This window comes from Poecilia formosa, unplaced genomic scaffold (assembly GCF_000485575.1).
Source record: "Poecilia formosa unplaced genomic scaffold, Poecilia_formosa-5.1.2 Scaffold70, whole genome shotgun sequence".
Taxonomy (NCBI): Eukaryota; Metazoa; Chordata; class Actinopteri; order Cyprinodontiformes; family Poeciliidae; genus Poecilia; species Poecilia formosa.
Genome location: NW_006800009.1, coordinates 576,543 through 589,405, shown reverse-complemented (window position 1 = coordinate 589,405; position 12,863 = coordinate 576,543). Strand labels below are relative to the sequence as shown.

The 12,863-nt window shown below is 43.9% G+C and overlaps 1 protein-coding gene across 1 annotated transcript; it reads right to left on the bottom strand.

The window, feature by feature from the left end:
- Positions 1-354: 354 nt before the first annotated feature.
- Positions 355-11,226, bottom strand: sik1 (salt-inducible kinase 1). The gene is made up of 14 exons (XM_007555376.2): positions 10,652-11,226; positions 10,047-10,246; positions 9,811-9,927; positions 6,880-6,943; positions 6,421-6,582; positions 6,061-6,185; positions 5,856-5,979; positions 5,537-5,757; positions 5,223-5,372; positions 5,016-5,126; positions 4,401-4,623; positions 4,064-4,318; positions 3,788-3,977; positions 355-3,320 (listed from the first exon to the last, which is right to left on the bottom strand). The coding sequence occupies exons 2-14, from the start codon at positions 10,197-10,199 to the stop codon at positions 2,795-2,797; spliced, it is 2,421 nt and encodes an 806-aa protein (XP_007555438.1). The 5' UTR covers positions 10,200-10,246; positions 10,652-11,226; the 3' UTR covers positions 355-2,794.
- Positions 11,227-12,863: the final 1,637 nt, after the last annotated feature.

Here is a 12,863-nt window from a genome sequence, read left to right as displayed (position 1 = left end):
TTGGATTGGATTCAAACATTCAATGTTTTTGGATGAATCTAAAGTCATGTATTTTATTGCATTCTTCCTTTTTTAATTTCTTAAGTTAACTGTACAGGGTACAGGTCACTTAATACTTTGGAAAAGTTTTGAAATGACTTGCAACATTTTTTAACTACTGCTATTCCTTTTTCTTTACATCCACTGTATGCAGTTTCTTTTTAAGTTTAATGAGAAATCCATTGCTTCCTGTCTATGCCTGGGGATGACAGAGATAGGTTTCATTTAGTCACTCTTCACTCCATCCCAAAGCAAATAAAAAACAGAAGATCATTTGAAACATCTGATATAGAAAAATGCAGAGACCACGGCTCATACTTCAGGAAGTGAACTTTATTTAAATAAATAGCCACATAAATAAACAATCTTTCTTAAACAAATATTCTCTCTCCTTCGTCCTTCTGGTCCTCCTCTTCACTTATACACACACACACACACACACACACACGCACACACACATAAAGACGTGATCATGCTCAGTCAAGTAACAATTTTAAAAAACAAACAGGAAATACTTCTTATTATCTGAAGTTTTTATCCAAAGGATCATCTTATTGATTTGCATCACAATTCTTAGTGTCTGACAGTTTTTTTTTCCTTCCATCATGAGAAACCAACAAATGAAAGAAAATCCTTAACATGAAATAAAGTGCAAATTTTGCTTCTGTTACAACAGCAAACTTAAAACATTTTTTCAGAGGGACCAATGAATGAATGAATGAATGAATGAATGAAAGCATGCATCATCCTTTTTTCAGTCACAATCTGAGACGGAAGGTTCTGATTGAGAGTTTGTTGGAGTAAAAGGCACAAGTGTCGGTGGTGAGTGAGTGCAATCAACCAAAAACTGGAATATCAACACTGCACGTTTCCAGGTCCAGGAGCCTGGAGGAACACTGCTCTCCTATGAGATGTTTCACAGATATGAGACAAAGAACTGAACACACAATAACACACATCGCTTCATCTGAACTAAGGTTGTAGCCACTGAATAAAGTTCAGCTTCCTTCACAAAATGGTATTGCTATATTTAGGTTTATTTTTTTATTTTTTTTTGTTTCATTTCCTTTTTCTTCTTCTTCTTTTCTAAAAAAGTACAAAAAAGAGAGAACACAACCATGGTCCTGACAGTAACAGCTAGAGATACAAAGAAAAGGTGTAGCTTTCGGATTTGGTGGCCAGCAGGAGTTTCAGATCACATAAAAATGGTTGCTAACCACCCGGCTACATCTTGAGACAGCATTTGAAAATAAAAGGAAAAAGTCAGTAGTGTGTCTGTGACAGATCACCTGTGCTGTTCACTCTTTGGTAAAAACCCCAAATTCTCTTCCTTTCTGTTCACTACGAGCACTCTGCAGGATGAAGCAGCAGTTGTTTGTTTGTTGTTTTAAATGCCTTCCTCTAAATCACTACAGTATCATGTTTATTGGATTGCAAAATAACGAGTACCTTTTCTGGTCGGCCAGCAAGCAAAGCGAGATCAAACACAAATAAAGATAAAAAAAATATAAATAAAACGAAGGAAAACCTCAGGCAAAACACCTAATTTTTAACCTTGTAATTCCGTCAATCTTCTGTGTGAAATATTGCACTGTTCCCACAGTCTTTGTTCTGTCCAGCTTTCCTCTGATACACTGGGAGTGAAAAACAAGGACACAGAAGTGGAGACGCCTCAGGAGCGTCCGGGTCGCAGGTCAACGTCGCAATAGTGTGAGGGCAAAAGCGTATGGAAGGTAGTTCTGTCCTGAGGGATTTAGGTGAAGCATAATAGAAAAACCCTTGTCAATTTGCTCACTGATGTTGTTCATTATTTTTACATCAAATCAAAATTTTATTTTGTCACTGTTGGTATTAAGTGAACAAATATTGCATACAAGAACAATTTAGTTGAACGTAAACTTTTAGTGTTTCTCTTATTTTCGCTTAGTTTTCTCTCCAAGGCCAATTTGCCACTCACAATATGGCGGATGAGACGACCTGTCATTTCTACAGGGCAGCAACGCGTCTGCTCTTCCATGTCTAACGTGAAAACGTGTTCTCTAGTGTGATTTCACCCTGTTGCCTGAGGAGGTAGTAAAAGCATCTAACATGGAGCCGCCCAGCAAACGAAGACACTGTGGATCTTCACCCCGATGTACCTGTTTGTGCTTGAGCTAAATCAACAAAACCACCTCTTCATTCAGCAGTTTTGGTCGATTACTACATCGCAGTCTTCCTGCAGCTTGAGGTAAAAAGCAGCATTTTGCGCAGCATAAACAATCCCGCATTGGAACAAACAAACAAAAATTCGTCACAGTTTCGATACACAGTCCTTCTTCAGTGAACGCTTTCGAGCTCAGCGCGCTGTGCTGCATGTTCATTGCACTGCTACAGAGAAAAGTCTCCAGAAAGGCGAACAAAGTGGGGAAGAATTTTGGTCTTAATTAACCAAAGAAGAAGTCGAACAAAGAGCAGAGGAGGGAATCTTCTTGTTCACTTAGACAGCATCAGAATTCGAGTCAAAATTTTCAGCTGATCTCATTCAAGTGAGTCCGTCGGAGAGCTGGAAGAGAGCCGTTCGCTCTTATTGCTTCTCTGGCTGCTGAATTCACCGCCTCATCCAGAGTTTGGTTATTGCTTAGTCTTTAGCTTATATGGTCTCAAAACAAACACACGTAAGTGGACACATGCTCACGTGCCAGTTTGTCGCTTGCATCAACTTTTTGTTTCTTTCGCTCAGTTGTGCTCTGTTGTTTCCTGGGGACAGTCCTCCGTTTTATTTCACCATCACGCAGCTGCCGAGCTGCTGCTGTCCGGCCAGGCCCAGCTCCTGCATGCCGGCGTCGGCGCCGGAGGCAGGGCCCATGCTCCACATGGCCAGCTTGGACTGGACGGGGAAGGGGACCTGCGCGGCAGACTGAGGTTGCTGCAGGACGGCGAAGGGGAGAGGCTGGGGCTGCTGGCTGATGTGCAGGCGCGCCTCGAGCAGGTAGGCGGCGGAGGCCACGGGGGACAGGGAGGAGGAGTAGCAGCTGGATGTAGACGAGGAGCAGCCGGAGAAGGAGGAGGTCTCCAGGGTTTGACGCCAGAAGCCTGTCGGAGTCGGCTGCTGAGCAGGAGGAGGGGGAGGAGGCAGGGCGGGCTGGACGGCAGGAGCATCAAAGATGGAGGAAGGGGAGAACGTGGATGTGGGTGGAGGAGAGGGCGACTGCTGCTGGGCCAGGAAGAGCAGGGGGTTCTGGGTAGGTCCGGTCTGAGGGGCCTGGACCTGAGGTTGAGGTTGGTGCTGAATCTGCAGCATCCTGGAAACAGATGCAAAGAATTAGATGCTGCTCTAAAGTCAGGATACAAATCTACCATTAAAATTTCTACTGATCACATTTCCAGACATCACAACTAAGAACAATTTCTTCTCCTTAAATGAGAAGAACTTTAATTGACTTTTTGGGATTACTCAAGTATTTCTGGTCTAGTTTATCATGTAAATATTGTGGTAAACATAAAATAAGACAAAAGTAACTTACAAGTAACTTTGCAGCAAGATATAGGCGCTTGCCTTAAGTCCTTAAGTTCCTTAACACTGATGGAAAAAGTACTAGTACTATGTCAAGCTGAAAAGTTTCTAGTGGGATAGTTTTGTCTTATTTTAAGTGTATTAGAAACTAGACCAGAAATACTTGGCAACATTTTTTTATTTTTTGCAGTGAATTCCTCTGCTGGACATTTTTCCTCTTAGAAACTTCAAGAAAATTAAAGTTTTGAGTCTCACCTTTGTTGGTGCAGCACCTCCTCCAGCATGCTGCGATGCTCAGAGAAGGCCGGGCCGAGGGAGCCTCGGCTGCCGCGGTTGGAGGTGGGCGGGGGAACGGCCTGCCTGGTCAGACCTTTGATCTTATTCAGCCCCAGAAGGCCTTTGGTGCGCGTGTTTTTCCTCAGCTGCTGGCGGAAAGCTTTGAGGCCTACAGGAACACAGAAACCTTAAGGTGACACGGTGCAAACACACGGCAGGTCGGGTCGTTCTGGAGGCGGTGGTGTGAGTGCTTACCTTGTGTGAGGGAAGTGTCGGAGGCCCTGCGGCCTTCCTGGAAGCTGACAGCGGGCAGGCTGCTCTGAGTTTGGGGAACCAGGTGGGAGGAGAGAGCCAGAGGAGCTCCGGCAGGAAGCCCCGCTCCACCTTCAGCCCTGGAGGCCAGAAGTGTTGACATCTCCCCCACAGCAGACTGCAGTGTGGGAGCCGGACTGCATGAGGACTTCAGACAGCTGTCTGACGACGCTCCGTCTGAGGGACTCACCACAATGCCTGCAGAGACAGAGCAGAGGAAGTCTTAACATCCTGACCTGGCAGGGTGAAACATGTAGTCATGCTTACAATGAATACTGACATGGAGGGTTGCACTGGTGGAAACGGGCGGAGACCTCGGCCAGAGTGTGTCTGCGGGACGTTGTGGGCGGAAGCAAGGGCCCGAGGCTCTGCGTGGCCTCCTCCTCCTCCAGGTCCCTGGGACGCACCTCCTCGCTGATGCTGGTCTCCAGAAGGCTGTTGGGTGAGATGGAGCGGTTCCAGAGGAGTCTGTTCAGGCTGGCCTCCACCGGGAACACCACCCGCTGAAAAGCAGAAGGAGCAAGGCGGTTGTTGATGGAGACCCGGTGCTGAATTTCCAAGTTGTCAAGACTCTCTAAGCTCCAAAAGCAAAATTATTCCAAGAAAAGGTTGTGGGCGGCGACGGGTCGTTTGTTTCTTGAACGCACTTCCGACTTGATTGTTTGAAAAGTATATGTTGTTTATTTCTAGCAAAAACATAGACAAAATATTAGCTAAGTGGTCACAAAATCATTTTTAAAAACTTCCCGTCGCCACGCCGGACATTTTGACAAACAAAAAAACGTCCACACTGTATCTTCTAACTTAAATGAGACTTTTGATTCATGCAACCTAAATATAAATGGCCTCTACCTATGACAGAGAGCTGATGAAGGACGTCAGGTTTTCAATTTACCTGGAATAGTCCACCTTGGTCGCACTCCACCTCGGAGTAAACAGGAGGAGTGTTTTTGGATGGGAGTGAGAAAGGAGTAGCTCTAAAACTCTCACTGGACTCCATGATGACCTAGAGAACAGACCAACAATAAAAATAAATCAGCTTTTGACTTAAGCTTTAGATGAAAACAGGTCTGAGTTTTGTACATCCTGGTGGAGCGCTGACCTCTGGGCCGGTGGAGTCGGACGTGCTGCGAGGCCTCTGGCTCCAGGTCCCACACTGACGGCTCAGCTGCTGAGCGCGATGCTCTCGCACTCGCTCCAGCAGCAGGTAGTAGATGGCGGAAAAGTGATTATAGCTGCTGCTCTGCAGAGACTGAGGGAAAAGGAACAGTAGATTAGTGACGGAAATTAAACACTTCAGTCGACTGGTTGATCTGCAGCATCATGTTGTGGTGCCACTTTTTCCAAGGAGGGACTCGAACCTCAAGTAATAATAGCAAGAGCGTAAATATATTTACGAGAAGCTTTTTTTCTCACCTCGATTGTCCGCTGGCGATCGATGCCCAGCGTGTTCATGATGCCCAGCACCGGTTCGCTGTAATCGCCCAGGTTGGAGTTGTACTCTGTGAGGGAATGGCTGAGGGTCTGGTGGGCGGCTGATGGGTCGGCCAGCATCCAGCGGTGCTGCTTGATCTGGGCTACGCTGATCCTTTTGGCCGGGTCCACCACTAGCATCTTACGGATCAGATTTTCACAGTCTGTCGAGGGTAAAAATAAAAAATTTGCAATGAGCCCGACTGTTTCTGGGTAGTTCACTTTCAGATTTTGTCAAAAAAAAAAAAAAGGAGGTGTGTACCTTGGGACATGAAGAAGGGAATCCTGAATCGTCCCTCGGTGACTCTCTGTCTGAGAGCGGGAAGGCTGGGAGCATCGAACGGAAGAGAGCCGCAGACCAGAACGTAAAGCACTACGCCGAGGCTCTGTGAGCAGAAAGCAGAAAGGATTAATTTATGCTTTAAACTTCCAGTTAGCTGTTTTGTTTTTATCCATTGCGTGCTTACCCAAATGTCAAGCTGTGGCCCCTCGTACTCTTTCCCCTCAAACACTTCGGGAGCAGCGTAAGGCGGGCTGCCGCACCACGTAGACAGAGGCTCCCCTGCGTTGTAGAAGTTCCCAAATCCAAAGTCTACAAGGCACAAACAAACGCGTCTATCAGAGGAACATCCTGAGAAACATGCTCACTGCTTAATATCTGTCCTAGTGAACAGACTCAATCGTTCACGTTCAATCAGCACTGATTTAATGATAGCCGTTTAGAAATCCCAGAGCGGCTGCAGATACTCTTAAACCAATTAACTCTGTCTCGCGCTTTGCTTCCCAGTAAATCTGAGAGCAGCGAGCGGTTTATGTTGCAGACCTACCGGCCAGTTTGATGTTCATGTTGGCATCCAGCAGCAGGTTCTCGGTTTTGAGGTCACGGTGAACGATGTGATGCCGGTGGCAGTAGTCCACGGCCGTGAGGATCTGCCAGAACTTCTTCCGTGCCTCGTCTTCACTCATGCGGCCGTTTGAGGTCAGGTGGTCTGCAGGGGGAGAGGGCAGAAGGAGAACGGACGTTTTAGTGGCTAATCTGAGATGAAGCATGACGTTTAATGACAAATTAAATAGACGACTTTATTATTATTAGCATTGCTAGGATTTTGTTCTTTAGAAAATTTTTAAAAAGCCTAAAAAATTCTAATGTTTTTCATAATTACTTTCCTTTTTTCCATATTTATCCAGAGCTGGGAAATTTTAAAAGCGAATTCCACACTTTTGCATGCTTAATATGAAAGTCAAAGGGTTTCGTGTCAAACTATCCGGATCAGATGAGAACTTACCGAACATCTCTCCATTCTTTGCATACTCTGTGACAATGTACAGCATGTCTTTGGTCTCCATGACCTAGGAGAGAGAAAGGCGAGTTTTAAATGACTGAGTCAAGTGTAAAACTTGTTCCAAGAATTCCTGTGCAGCCGCGAGACGTTTCCTAACCACCAAAACCTCCTTCACATACTTCTCCATAAACTTGTTCCACTCGTTGCAAAAATACCAAAGCCTTTCCATCGCGTTACATAAGCCGACCAATTTCCTGAACGCATTTTTATCATGTTTTAAACACCAGTTTACACATGTCAACACAAACCCTAACTAAAATTCTTAACATTCACTTGCAGACCAGCTACTTAAACGACTGGGAGTGTTAGCCAGTGGCTAGTACCAGTTGGCAACAGATGCTAGTGTTTCATTTCACGATTCCCCAGCCTCCTTTTGGCGAAGAAAGTGCAACAGTTTCACACAGGCTTGCTCACACGGGGCCTGTCTTTTGTATTAAAAGCAGCGTACGTGCGGTAAAAGTCCCAGTCCTTTCCTGGAGCTCACAGAGGGCCTCCGTTTCCTCTGAGGCCCCCGGGGACGGAGTAGTTTCAGCTGAAAGGTTGCACAACAAAGCAATTTTCCGTCAGATGACAAAGAGCCTGTATGGATAATGCCGCCGGCTGGTTTTCAACTGAATGTCACCAAATTCCACTGAATGGAGGAGTTTTATTTTGTCCAGACTCTTTAGAAAACCAAAGGGGGGGTGAGTGTATACTCAGTCCACCAAGAGGAAAACAGTGTTTATCTGTGAGATAGAGCCATTCTCTGGAGCTCAGTCACCTTGAGGTGATGCTAACGTCATACACCTGCTGCTTTAAAGGCCCCCATTCAGCCATATTTTACATTTGAAAAGCCTCACAGAAAAACCTTCACCTCCATTTTTGCTTACATTACAGGAGATTGGCTAAGTTTACGCTCAGTGCCCCACCATTGGCGTATTTCTGAACCCAAGGGGCTTGGATGAAACGACAAAGAAAGGTCAGCTATTGTTGATGATGCGGGAGGGAAAACGGATCTTGTTCCCATGATGATGGTAGAAGAGAGAAAGCAGCAGCAAAGCAAAAAAACAAAAACAAAAAAAACAGCACAGACACAAAGATCATAAGACTGCCTTATGCCAGATTCCTTCCTTTGTTCAGGAAGGAGAGGATTATGTGACTAGCATCGTCTCCATCAAGCCAACAGCCAGAGGCTAGGTCACAAAGAGGCTAGAGACAAACACAAGACCCATCGGAGTGATGTAACACCACCCTTTATCATCAGTTACTAGATTCATGACTAATTAACCAAATTAAATTGCTTCAGCTGCTCCGAGACAAAGCGCGCAGAACATCAATCGGTTCTTCAGCCCGCTAGAGCCTCAGCGTTCAGACATTAATCATCTTCACATTCCTCACAGGTTGAATCATGTCAATCCATTTACAGAGAGAGCTTAGTGTTTGCTAGTCAAGACTGGGCATTTGAGTTGTGCTACTCTACAAAGAGAAGAGAAGAAGAAAATAGATTTTGTTTTTTTGGGCTACGTGCAGATTTACTTAAAAAAAATATGCTGTGAATATTAGTGGGTGTTGTTTCTGTATTTTATGTATCAAAATAAAAAAAAAAACGTTGTTGCATTTCTGCTTAATTATGAACATCATGTTCATGTTAGCTGTGAATGTCTAGGTGAATACAGGTAAACCACGGTGTGTTTTACTAGAGCTAGTTATTTTAACTATTCAGTCAGATAAATCCAACTAAGATGCAGCTCGTGCAAAATTAATCCCAACATGTCAGCATCATCGTTTCATCACAGTTTTGAAATGCACAATGATTTTTTTGATTTTCTGCATTTTCTATGGAGGGTGTAAGCAAAAATTATTCTGAGCTGCACATAGAACTGCTGATGAAGAAACGTCAAGGCGAAGAAAATAAGATAATTAGAGAATTACTTTTTAATTCAATTGTAAAAACACACTAAAGAAGTACATTAGATTGCTGTCATTCCGCTAATTATGATTATAGATCAATATTGATTTTATATGTACCTCTGCATATGGGGAGAAGTAATGTTTGGAGGGGGGGATTCCCAGAAATAATGTCTTGCTCAGACCTTACAATCCGACATAAAGTAATCCACAAAGGCAGCAAAATGAAAAGCGAGAGAATAATAATAAAACTGCGCTTGTTTTGCTTGTTACCCAGGGGTATTTGTTTGTGTGTTTGTTGCCAGACGTGTGCCAAAGTGCCTGCAAGGTCAGCTGAGATGGTAAAAGCGGATTCTTCTCACTAAGTCTTCAATTTGATTAGGAGTAAAGCAGCGCTTTGTGAGGAGGCTTTCACGTGAGGCGCAGACACATTGCACTTGGCTTTAACAAGTACTAATTGGACTTAATGTTCTGATCCTGCACACTTCCTTCACCAGCACTCACCTGACTGCTCCTAAGCCCACATTTCTTCAGCCAACATATCATTATGTAATAAAAAAAAAAACATGCTACAAATGCATTGTTTCCACAATCGACTGGTGCCCATAAATGTCCTTGCGCAGAGCGAGAGAGATAGTGAGCGAGGTCAAATAGGATTGAACTAATGCTGTTGTGCTGTACTTATGATTTAGAGTACTCTGAGAATCAGCAGCGCACCACCAGCTGGTGAAAACCACTTACATGCCAAATGCCCCTTATTTCCTTCTTACTTATTGCCACTGCTATTTCCTGATGTGTGCAATAATGACGCACAGTGCCTCTGCAGTCCAGCACTGTTAAATGTGCAAAGTTTTCCACACAAACTTAGACAAACTCCCAAACATAGAGAGGGAAACTCAGAAACTGCACGCCTTCCAGTAATCTGCACGCGTACTGTTGCACCCCATGCAAAACCGCAGCAGAGACGAGATAAGATACGACACACACCTGGTAGAGCTTGATGATATGGGGATGGTTCAGCAGCTTCATTATCTGCACCTCTCTGTAAATTTTCTCCAGGTTAGAGGGGCTCAGTCTGGTCTTATCAATGATCTTTATTGCCACCTGGAAAATAAAATGCATGAAAAAGAATTAGCATGCAATAAATAAAATATATATATATAAATTAAAAAAAAAAGGCATGCATTTTAAAATAATTATATGTTAGGAGAAAGGCTGCTGACCTGTGTTTTGGTGACTTTGTGCTTGGCCAGTTTCACCACTGCAAAGTTTCCTTTCCCCAGGGTGCGGATGATCTCATAGAAGCCGACCTGAAGTGGCCTCCCCTGCGCAGGGCTGGGCTGAGCAGCCCTGCTGGTGTCTGTCATGATCACCATGGTGCACCAACTGTAGTAGCAATGCTTAGATAAAGGCAGGCTTGTACCTGTAAAAACGAGCAAAAAAAATTACTCATTTAATATACCGTAATCTCTATTAAACCTATACAGACCTAGGAAATCAACGAAAAAGATGTCAAAAATATATTATTATTATTATTATTGTTGTTGTTGTTGTTATTGGAAATGTTATTATTATTCATAATAGATATACATATTTTGTTAAAGAAGTCTGATATTTTATTATAAGTCACTCCAATTCCACAAATCAAACACCGAACAATCTTTAATAAACTAAAAGTGGCTAAAAAGTAAAATGAGAAATTATCGCACATGACTAAAGTAGCCAAATTATTTATTTACACATTTTGTGTACTTTTATTGTTTGTTTGTTTCTTGCGACGACGGACTATAAACCAAATATTAAGCCATGAAAAGTGATAAAGTCTTACCTTAGAAAGACATAAAGCGCCTTCTCTCACAGTTCAGACTGTTGTGTGACGAAAAGTGAACCATTCCACCACAGCTCCGAAAAACAAACGCTTCAAAGAAGGAAAAACTGCGGGAACCACGCGCGGTGCAACTTTTCCCTTCAGCTCTCCTCTCTGAGCTCACAGGAAGGCTTTCGGCCCGGGACTGCGCTGCGGTCGGTGTGTGCCTGAAAGCTCCGCCGGAATGCAGAGCTGAGGGCTTCGGCACTCGCAGAGGGAACTCCTCCTCCTCCCTTCCTTCCTTTCCTCCCCCCGCTCGCTCCCCCAGCCACCATAACAAATTGATACCCACCTCATTAACGTCACACCCGCGTCAGAGCTCCGAGCTGGGTGCGAGGCAAGGCCGGACCCGAGCGCGACGCACGGGTTGCTGGGCAACCGCTCGGCTAGGGCGCTCGGTGACGCGAATGCTGATGAAGAGGTTGCTTGGAGATGGGAACGGTGACGTCAGTCGTAAAGATGTGTCACCACGTGATGTTTCCGTCCGCCGGGCTGGCTGCTCACGGGCTCTCTGTCTCGCGCTTCGCCGGAGCGGGAGCGCGCGCATCCTCAGCAGGAACAGAAACAGAAAGCAGGCTGGTTTGTTTCGCTGCTCTCAGTTACCCAACTCTAAATTATTGTCAAATTAAACACATTTAAATCTGAAACTTTTATTCTGATGTATTCCTCCACATGCAGGAACATTTAAATACCCTTAGGAAACAAATAAACGTATAATTATTATTTTTTATGTATGTGTATATATTGCTTTTCTGAAGATAATTACAGAGTGCATGTTGCAGTTATAAAACTTTTACCCTGCAGCAAGGAAGTACTGGGTTTGGATCCCAGCCTGAGTGTTTCTGTATGAAGTCTGCAACTTCTCCCTGGGCATGTGTTGGTTCTCTACAGCTTCCACCCACAGTCCAAAACATGACTTTTAGGTTACTTTACTCTAAATTGCTGAATTGGGTGGACATATATGTGCATGCTTTGTTTGTGCTGCTTGTCTCGGTTGTCCTGTGATGGATTGGTGACTTGTCCAGTCTATCACTTGTCCTTTTGCCCAATGACAGCTGGAGATGTGCACCGGCCTCTGGCAAACCTGCAAAAGAAGCCTGTATAAATAATGGATGGATTGATGGATGTTTCAATTATGTAACAGGCAGTTAGTGCACAAGGAAAATAATCAGTAATACAAAACAAATACCAAGTTCACAGAGATGTATGAGTTCTTGCACCAACTACACTGTACTTTAGGATTTGCATAAGTAAAGGATAGCAATGCATGCTAGCAAAGTTAGGGAGTTAACCCAGATACACATGGAGATAGCATCAAAACATTCCTATGAAGTAATTTTGCAATATTTCCAAACATTTATGGAAATGGCAAGTTTATTATGGGTGTACAACATTTAAAACCCTGATGTGTAAATACACATTTCCTCTCAGAACTGATGTAGTCAGGTTTGCAGGGCACCTTGCTCACACAGACCTCTTATGAACACTGTGGGTCTGAGATCCAGAGTTTTTGATGGTTTCTCCAAAACATTATTTTCCTTAAACCACTATGTAAATTATTTGGCAGAATAATTAGGGCATTTTCCAATTTTACAGACCTCTCTGAATCCTAGGTTTAACTTCCTAGTTTGACACAAATATAGATTTTATTTTGACACAATGTTCTGTTGTCACATTGCCACAGGTTTGCGAAGCACACTAGTTCCTCCTGCAACATAACACCCACAAACTAAGGTGCTTCTACCCCCGTATTTCACATTTGTAGTGACATTTTCCATCTTGCTTCCTCCCCTCCTGCTCTAAATATAACAATGGTCATTGTAGCCAAGCACTTAAATTTTAGTTTCCAAACTGCAATCTTGCATTTTCATGAAACTTCTGGATTAAAGGGTCATTCCTTTTGGCCCATGTCAGTATTTTCACAAGATCTTTTGCATTTTGTTCTGCACAATTCACATCAAAGAGCTTTCATCTCTGTGACCCAGAACATTTCTCCTTAAATAGTGTGATGTCTAGACGTGTGTGTTGTCTTCATAATGCTGTAGTTTGAGCCGATGTGAACGTGACATCTTCAGGCATCTGGAGAATCTGTGGTAACTCAGATGGTGTGAACTAACCTGTTAGAACAAACCATGACAACATCTGGGGTTTCCCACATTGTTTAGAGGCAGAT